The sequence below is a fragment of the Henckelia pumila genome, chromosome 1 (assembly GCF_033568475.1).
Source record: "Henckelia pumila isolate YLH828 chromosome 1, ASM3356847v2, whole genome shotgun sequence".
NCBI lineage: Eukaryota > Viridiplantae > Streptophyta > Magnoliopsida > Lamiales > Gesneriaceae > Henckelia > Henckelia pumila.
Window position 1 is genome coordinate 89,679,483 of NC_133120.1, and position 8,151 is coordinate 89,687,633.

General features: G+C 37.4%; 2 protein-coding genes across 8 annotated transcripts; one reads left to right on the top strand and one right to left on the bottom strand.

Annotated features, from left to right (window-relative positions):
• Positions 1 to 467: 467 nt before the first annotated feature.
• On the bottom strand, positions 468 to 4,685 carry LOC140878751 (cell division cycle protein 48 homolog). Of its 2 annotated transcripts, none has more exons than XM_073282434.1 (9): positions 4,582 to 4,685; positions 3,967 to 4,132; positions 3,643 to 3,871; positions 2,501 to 3,267; positions 2,191 to 2,412; positions 1,984 to 2,055; positions 1,515 to 1,796; positions 1,059 to 1,418; positions 468 to 949 (listed from the first exon to the last, which is right to left on the bottom strand). In XM_073282434.1, the coding sequence occupies exons 1-9, from the start codon at positions 4,605 to 4,607 to the stop codon at positions 671 to 673; spliced, it is 2,403 nt and encodes an 800-aa protein (XP_073138535.1). In that variant the 5' UTR covers positions 4,608 to 4,685; the 3' UTR covers positions 468 to 670. The 2 variants fall into 2 exon arrangements, with proteins under 2 accessions (XP_073138535.1, XP_073138490.1); XM_073282389.1 differs by lacking the exon at positions 4,582 to 4,685 and adding an exon at positions 4,247 to 4,421.
• A 140-nt stretch (positions 4,686 to 4,825) lies between these two features.
• On the top strand, positions 4,826 to 7,621 carry LOC140879126 (uncharacterized). Of its 6 annotated transcripts, none has more exons than XR_012149375.1 (10): positions 4,826 to 5,086; positions 5,278 to 5,353; positions 5,460 to 5,499; positions 5,654 to 5,712; positions 5,792 to 5,829; positions 5,982 to 6,045; positions 6,133 to 6,186; positions 6,860 to 6,961; positions 7,139 to 7,248; positions 7,354 to 7,621. XR_012149375.1 is itself a non-coding variant. In XM_073282870.1 (10 exons), exons 1-9 carry the CDS (start codon positions 4,908 to 4,910, stop codon positions 7,193 to 7,195), a joined length of 669 nt encoding a protein of 222 aa, XP_073138971.1. In that variant the 5' UTR covers positions 4,826 to 4,907; the 3' UTR covers positions 7,196 to 7,233; positions 7,354 to 7,621. The 6 variants fall into 6 exon arrangements, 3 of the variants coding, with proteins under 3 accessions (XP_073138971.1, XP_073138912.1, XP_073139014.1); XR_012149393.1 differs by having other exon boundaries at positions 6,864 to 6,961; positions 7,139 to 7,233; positions 7,354 to 7,378; XR_012149390.1 differs by having other exon boundaries at positions 6,864 to 6,961; positions 7,354 to 7,369.
• Positions 7,622 to 8,151: the final 530 nt, after the last annotated feature.

Below are 8,151 nucleotides of genomic sequence, written 5' to 3' on the forward strand. Positions count from 1 at the left end.
TATATATATATATATATATATATATAGATAGATAGATGATAATTCAATATATATATAAATAACATAATGATAAACGTTTGGATAAAAATCATATATAGACTAATTTATCATTTTCGCACCGAACCGAAGGTAATATAATTTACTAATTAATATTCATTTCATTGATTAAAATAATCATATCAATAATAAGCTTTAAAGAAATTAATTGCTCACTACGTTAACTGTATTTAAAAATGGAACTCAGATTTTAAATAAATATTCCGAAATACTGTCCAATTTCTTAACAATATTCCCTTTAAAATTGATAAAGGTGTTGAGTTTTGGATTTGGAATAAAGGTTATAAACAATTCCTATCTATTTTGACATTAAAAATAAACACTAGCTATATTTTCACCAAAATAAATTTCGAAATTATTTTATTTTTTTATTATATTAGTATTTCTTAACTGATTTATGGGACACTTCAAAACAGAAAACTAGAGCAAATAAGGACAACATCAACAAAACACTATCTTTAAAATGGTTGACCCGAAGAGGACCTTTCCACGAGTCATAAACCCATTGTTTCATGGACCCATGGAGAGGTTAACAACACACTATCATTTGAAAATGAAGAGGAACATAATAAGAGTTACAAGCTTTGTCAGCAGAAAGAGAAAAAACCCAAGCTCAGTTGTACAAATCCTCGTCCTCACCGGCGGTGGCCGACGTAAAAGGGTCCGAAACGCCAGCACGGTCCGGGAACCGGAACTCAGACCCGAACCCACGAGACTGCTGCAGTGTCTGAGCGAAGAGCTGATACTTTCTGATGTCTGCATCACTTACACTCCTGCGTGCATACTTCATCGACTCTTCAAAGTGCGCCGCTCTTATCTCAGAAACATCAGCTGCATCGTCTTCTTCCATCGCTTCCGGGTTTTCCTTCTTCTTCCTTTCCCTCTCTATATCCTGGATCGGCAAAACCACACCATGAACAACAAATATATAATATCCTGGATCGGCAAAAAATTTATGAGCCAAGAAATATACATAATATAGTATTAGACTATTAGTATACCTTCTCAATATTTTCTCGAATAGCATACTTGCAAGCACGTTGACATATTTCCGTAATATCTGCACCACTGAACCCGTGTGTGTGTCTAGCCAGAGCCCATAAATCGATGTCCCTAGACACAGGGGACTTCCGCAAGCATGCCTTGAAGATTTGGAGACGCGAATTTTCGTCCGGAAGCGGGATGTAGATCAACTGGTCCAGACGTCCCGGCCTGAGCAATGCCGGGTCGATGATATCCGGCCTATTCGTCGCCCCTATGATAAAAACCGTCTTTTTCGCGGTCATTCCATCCATTTCCGTCAGCAATTGGTTCAGAACTCTGTCCGCAGCACCGCCGGCGTCTCCTATCGAATTTCCACGCTGAAGTTGATCAAGGAAGGAGCAGCATGTTGATTATAAGTTGGGACATATATAACACGATGCGTGTGAAGAAAAAAACAGATCAAGCCGGGGTACCTGAGTAGCGATGGAGTCAAGTTCGTCGAAGAAAAGCACACATGGAGCAGATTGTCTAGCCTTGTCGAATATCTCTCGAACATTGGCCTCACTTTCTCCGAACCACATGGTCAGCAACTCGGGTCCTTTCACGCTTATGAAATTGGCCTGGCATTCGTTAGCGATGGCTTTTGCCAGCAGAGTTTTGCCGCAACCGGGAGGTCCATAGAACAGAACCCCTTTAGAGGGTGACATGCCAAATTTCTCGAATTTTTCGGGATGTTCCACAGGATACTGGACAGTCTGTTCAAAAGTAGAAATTTTTTTATAAAATTTCCAGTAACAGATGATGATGCATCAACTAGACACATTTTAACAATGCAAAACATAGTAGGCAGGAAAATAAAGATGAATCTTGAAGCATAAACGGCTACAAACCAACATATTTGGCAATAAAAAGTTTAAAGATTGACAATTGACACGATGATACCTCTTGGAGCTCTCGTTTGACATTATCCAACCCACCGATATCTTCCCACGATACATTAGGAACCTCGACAACCTACCGAACAAGAACATAATATTGGGTTTCTCAGTTTTAAAGTAAAGTATAACAATGACAGATAAGCATACGATGATGATTATAAACTAATTAATTGCAGATCGAACAGCTGGATTTTTTGACGAATTGACGTACTGTTTCACGCAATGCTGATGGATTAGAGGCACCCAATGCTGTTATAAAGTGTTCATTGCTCACAGCCATGGAATTCAAAACTTCTGCATCAATTGACTCATCCTCCAAATCAATTACGTCCATTTTCTCTCGGATGCACTGAAGAGCAGCTTCGGTGCAAAGGGCAGCAAGATCAGCACCGACATAACCGTGGGTATCTTTCGCCACTCTTTCAAGATCAACCTGTATGTTTCAACCAAGTGGACATATATCAGATCTCAATGCAAGTATAAAAAGTATACAAGTAAGTTAATAAGTAAATTTAACTAACATCATCAGCAAGTTTCATATTTTTCGTGTGAATTCGGAGGACTTCCAACCTCCCAACTTCATCCGGCACACCAATGTCAATTTCCCGATCGAACCTCCCAAATCTCCTCAAAGCAGGATCGATGCTATTTTGTCTATTTGTAGCTCCCATGACAATGACATGAGACCGAGTCTTGAGGCCATCCATCAATGTAAGGAGCTGAGATACGATACGCCTTTCTACTTCACCGTGTGTTTTCTCCCTCTTTGGAGCAATAGAATCTAGCTCGTCGATAAAGATGATGGAAGGTGCATTCTTCTCTGCTTCCTCAAATGCTTTCCTTAAGTTACTCTCACTTTCTCCGGCCAATTTCGACATTATTTCAGGACCATTGATCAAGAAGAAAAATGCGCCCGTCTCATTCGCTACTGCTCTTGCAATTAAAGTTTTTCCTGATCCAGGAGGTCCATAGAGTAAAATACCTTTAGGTGGATTCACGCCAATTGCCTTGAAGAGCTGTGGATGTCTCAAAGGAAGCTCGACTAGCTCGCGGATTTGAGCCATTTGCTTTCTCACACCACCAACATCATCATAACCAACTTCATTCAATCTTTCCTCGTCTTCTCGCTTGATCGGTTCACCCTCGCAGAAGATTGCTGTATCAGGTGCAACAACACAGTACTCACCAGGATCTACCTCGACCACCTTGAATTCAACGCTTCGCATGCCGCCTCTGACCTGAAAGAGGTCGCCTTTCCTCAAGGGACGATATGCATCCATGAAGTAGGCTAAGCAATAATTGGGAAGAGAAATGTTCAATCACATAGCTCAGCTTGTTTGGCATACCCAATTTAAGAAAATTCCTAATTCTATTCAATTTAAGCAACACTCATTCAAACTCTATTAATTCTACTAATGCAAGCCTACTATTTATTCATTTGGCACAATTTGATCACTAGTCAATCATCATATATTCAATAAATTCAAAACATATTTAGCCCGCTTTGCAACAGATTTTGATTACTTTCACACTAGCTACACTATTATATTATTGGCACATTACAGAATTGAATAAAGTTTTAGTAAAATTCAAGTCCACCCAAATACGATCGACCATAACATCCACACTTGAATAAGGGAAGAGAACATGATGATATCCTTACGTTTTAAGTAGGCATCAAACAAGTTTCCTGTGAGACCTTCGACCGAGTCGTCCATTGGAAGGATATGAACACGGGTTCCATACTTCACATCTGGACATTGGTGTACAGACACCATATCCATAAGGCGTACCCTCAAGTTTGCTCGGACCACTTTGTTCATTCTTATTTTTGTCTCTTCGCATTGCTCGTCTGCAAGAACAACGCAAACAGTGTCCTTCCGTTTCTTCCCCTGTACCACACATACATCTTAAAGAACGTAACTCCAGATACAAGAAATTAAGGCTAAGCATATATATAAAGGTAAAATGAAAAAACTATGGTCACCCTTATTAATATCGTGTCTCCTCGAAAGAGTTGAAGCATTTCCATTCTGCCCGGATGCATTGAGACCACAGAGTTGTCATCGTTAATGGCCTCGTCTACAAGAAGGCGATTAGGAGACTTTTTCCGTTCCAATATTGCAGTAGAATAGTCTTTTTTGTTACCTTTGCTGGATTTTTCAATTCAAATTTAGCTTTCCATTTTAAAGAAAAAAAATGTAGATTATCCCCAAAACACACTGAATTAATACAAACAATATGGCCCAACTCTAAATATCTTACACCTTACAAGATATTGTTCAACATCATTTACAAATTTGTGTTTATATCCAGACAGACTAGCCTCTCTCGCTGCCCCCGGAAGAACAAGAACCTCAAATTCCCCGAAAAACATGTCCCATGGTGAAAAATTCAACCTTGACATCCCCAAACACCAGCATGAAAAGCAGAAGGAAAACACGTGATCCCATATCACCATAGCACACCAACAGGAAGAACAAATTAAAAAAAAAAAATACCTTTGAACATATCAAAATCAGCCAACAGAAATTATGATCGAGCAAGTAAAAAAGAAAACACTAACATGGATTTTTGCAGAATGAGAAGAAGAAAAACTTACGTGTCAGAAGAAGTAGGATCAGCCATGTTTGCTGAAGGAGTACGAGGTTGCGTCAATTCATACGAGAGATAACGACTTGACTGCAGTAAGACATGTAGGGGCGATAGATATCTAAAACGTCATTTTTTTAATATTTAAATTTAAATAAGAATTTCATTTTATTTAAATAAAATAAAATTTGGGAGTTAAATTGGACTTGGGCTGAAATTTTGTTGCACATTCGGAGCCCAATAACTTGAGTAAACTTTCCCTCCTCTTTCCCGCCACCTTTACTTCAGCTTCCATTTTTGCAATTCACACCCTTCCTACCTTTGTCTGATAAAATTATGAATTCGAAAGAAATAATGGTGGCTTCCGCAGTCACGGTACTTGCTGCGGCGGCGTCCGCCTTTGCCGTCGCCGTCTACTTCAATTCCAGGACCTCCAAGAACCACAGCTCGGAGAACGGCGACGGCAAGAGGAAATCTTCGCCTCAGAGCCCATTTGATCCCGCGAAACGAAAAGGGTATGCTACTGGTCCGTAATCACGTCCTCTATTACTATTATTTGTTGGTGGTAAGTTAGATATAGGAAAGGAGGGAATTTTTGGTCGAGATTTAATCAAAGTACAAGCTGTGAGGCACAAGGTGCAAATACGTGTGGACAATGCCTTTTTTTTTTTCTTGCTATAATCTATTTAGCCCTTAATTTTGGTAGGTATTTGTCATGGGACGACTATTTTATGGCAATTGCATTTTTATCAGCTGAGAGGTCCAAGGATCCAAATAGACAGGTCTATCATGTTTATATTTTCTTTTAGATTAACTTTTGATTTTATCAGATTCTTTTTTTTTTTTTTTGTTTACCCTCTTTTGGTTTACTTTTCCGCTGTACTACAGGTTGGTGCTTGCTTGGTGAGTGAAAAGGGAATAATTCTTGGTAAGATTTCTTAGGGGAATGAAATTGTTTTGCAAGCACAACATCATGTTAAGATTACTGTGGATCCAACATCTTATTTGAGCAAATCCTGTAGTCAGTAAAAAGAAAAAAATTAGAGCTATCTCAGCTAATCTTGATGGTTGGTTGAGTGTAGGCATTGGTTATAATGGATTCCCTCGTGGTTGTTCAGACGAAAAGCTTCCATGGGCTAAGGTTGGTAGTTTTCTTTATCTTTATATATCCAATTTATATGCTTGTTTGTGCCTATCTTACTTTTTCCCTGTTCTAATAGAAATCCAAGAATGGGGATCCCCTCGAAACAAAGTATCCGTAAGTACCACATTACAACATTCAAAAAATCAGCTTATTGCCTCAAATAATGTTTGGGAGTGTTTTTCTCTGAAATCTTGATGTTGTTTTCTTCCTCTGTCATTTCCTTAAACCCAAAGTTTCAATTGATCGTTGTTTGTGGCCTCGTGCAGTTATGTATGTCATGCTGAAGTCAATGCTATTCTAAATACAAATCATGCATCTGCTGAAGGGCAAGTTAGTTCTAATCTTATCTTACTTTCGCCAGCATTAATTTCTTTCTTTGACATTTCTGACAATATTTTATGTCATTTACCACTACAGAGGCTTTATGTCACGATGTTTCCTTGCAACGAGTGTGCAAAGATAATTATTCAGGTGAGCACTACTACGTCTTTGGAGTTTGTAAGCACAAGCCCAATGTTCTATTAAATGATTTTTGGGTTCTTGCATCTTTATGATCCATTTTCTCATGTTTATGTCTCACATTAGCTCCACGAGTGATTGTCATTTTGTGCTTAATATTGAGAGGGTTTTTACCCAATTGAACCTTTTTTTAAGCTGAGCTCTATAAGTTCAAGTGTTCGTCGTTTACCAAAAGTTATAGTTTATGGTATTGTTGCTCCTTGCGGGGGGGTTGCAATTATTGCACCCACCACTCTCTTATTGTGTTTTTGTCCCGATGATAATGCACTCGTGACAATTGATCCTATAAGATGGGTGATCTTAGTTGTGGTGATCTGCAGATCAATTAGCAAACATAACTTTATTTTTGGATGTGTTTTCCCAAACTAAAATATTTTGTTATCCACTGCTATTGTCAGTCATGAAAACAATTCTTATGAAACCCATGTATCAAGGTGTACTTTTGCATAGAGCTTAAAACGGGTGCATCGTATTTGAAAGATGTTGAAAGTTAGTACTCGCCATTGTAGTTATCAGCAATTTCTTTCAGATTGTTATTTTTTCCCTCCAGTTTCCACTGCTTTGATTATATCTTTTCCAAGCACCTTTGCTTGATGGTTTTGGTAATGGATAGTTTTGTATTCAGTCAGGTGTTTCAGAAGTTATCTACTATGTGGAGAAGAGACTGGATAATCCAGACGTTGCCTATGTTGCATCTCACAAGCTTCTATCTATGGCTGGTGTAAAAGTAAGCCAACTAGTTTAGTTTTCTGCTATCATCTTGATCTTGATCCCCCTTCCCCCATTGAACTTTTTAATACTTCATATTGCATAGCAATATGTCAGGCTACAACACTAGCAAGCACATTCTACTGGCAGCAATGATTAATGATTTTATTCAAATCACTGTTTCTTGATCGATTAGGTAAGGCGGCACCAGCCTCAGATGGATCAGCTCTTGATCAATTTCAAGGATTTGTAAAAGAGTACAGACCACTGATCTATTATGTTTGATGCATAGTAAGTATGCTTCGAGTAAGGAATCGTCATGCCCTTTTTCCTCCTCGTATTTGTGAAATGAATTAAGGACTTCAAAGTATTGGAGTGAGGACTGAATTGTTCATATAACATTTTGAACAGAAAGGGCTTGGAAATTGAAAGATTTGTTTTTTTGGCTTGAAAGCTGGAATGGATATGTTGAAAGGCTTGTAACATTTGGACGGATTCGTTCGTGTGGTATGTGCGCGTTTGAAAATTATTCTCCTGTATGATTCAGTTAATCTTGCATGATGATGTATATTTTTTTAGATACACTAGTGGCCAAGTGGCCAGCATATTGAAGAATACCTCATGGCTTGTATCACCTTAAAGAATGTGGAACGCTTATATTCTATAGATTTTATCCGCTTTTGACAGGATAATGTATTTATTTATTTTGTTATTGTTTTTTTCTTCATTAAATGTATGTCTGCGTTTTTAATTTTATGCGTCTAGTCTTGAAAATATTCACTTATTTTAAGAGTTTTGAATTTGAATTTTGAATAATTATGTGATCACGATAATTTTTATTTTCAAAATAATGATTTTTTTAACTATAAATATTGATAAAGAAAAAACTAAATTTATAGATATAAAAAAAGATGAAATTGCAAGATTTAAAAAGAAGATTATTTTATGAAAATAAAAGAGCAATTATCACCTAAAAGTCAATTTAAAAGTAGATATTTATAGATATATATTGATTAAATTAATTTCTTAAGTCTTAACAGATCTCCTAAATATAATTAAATATTTATTTTAAGATACAAGTACCCTAAGAACAGTTTGAATTTCCCCGACAATAATGTAGTTTTCGAGGCTTAATTCTTTACATGGAACAAGTATTCATCAGATGTGCAAAAACTATCAAATCCTGCAGAATTTTTATAACACTAGCTA

Excerpts from the sequence above, each read along its gene's own strand:
- LOC140878751 (XM_073282389.1), bottom strand. The coding sequence starts at position 4,386 with ATGTCAAGGTTGAATTTTTCACCATGGGACATGTTTTTCGGGGAATTT. Across the intron at positions 4,133-4,246 it reads GTTGAACAATATCTTGTAAG|CAAAGGTAACAAAAAAGACT; the intron begins GTGTAAGATATT and ends TGAAAAATCCAG. Across the intron at positions 1,419-1,514 it reads TTGACTCCATCGCTACTCAG|CGTGGAAATTCGATAGGAGA; the intron begins GTACCCCGGCTT and ends GATCAACTTCAG.
- LOC140879126 (XM_073282870.1), top strand. The coding sequence starts at position 4,908 with ATGAATTCGAAAGAAATAATGGTGGCTTCCGCAGTCACGGTACTTGCT. Across the intron at positions 5,354-5,459 it reads CCAAGGATCCAAATAGACAG|GTTGGTGCTTGCTTGGTGAG; the intron begins GTCTATCATGTT and ends GCTGTACTACAG. Across the intron at positions 5,830-5,981 it reads CCCCTCGAAACAAAGTATCC|TTATGTATGTCATGCTGAAG; the intron begins GTAAGTACCACA and ends GGCCTCGTGCAG.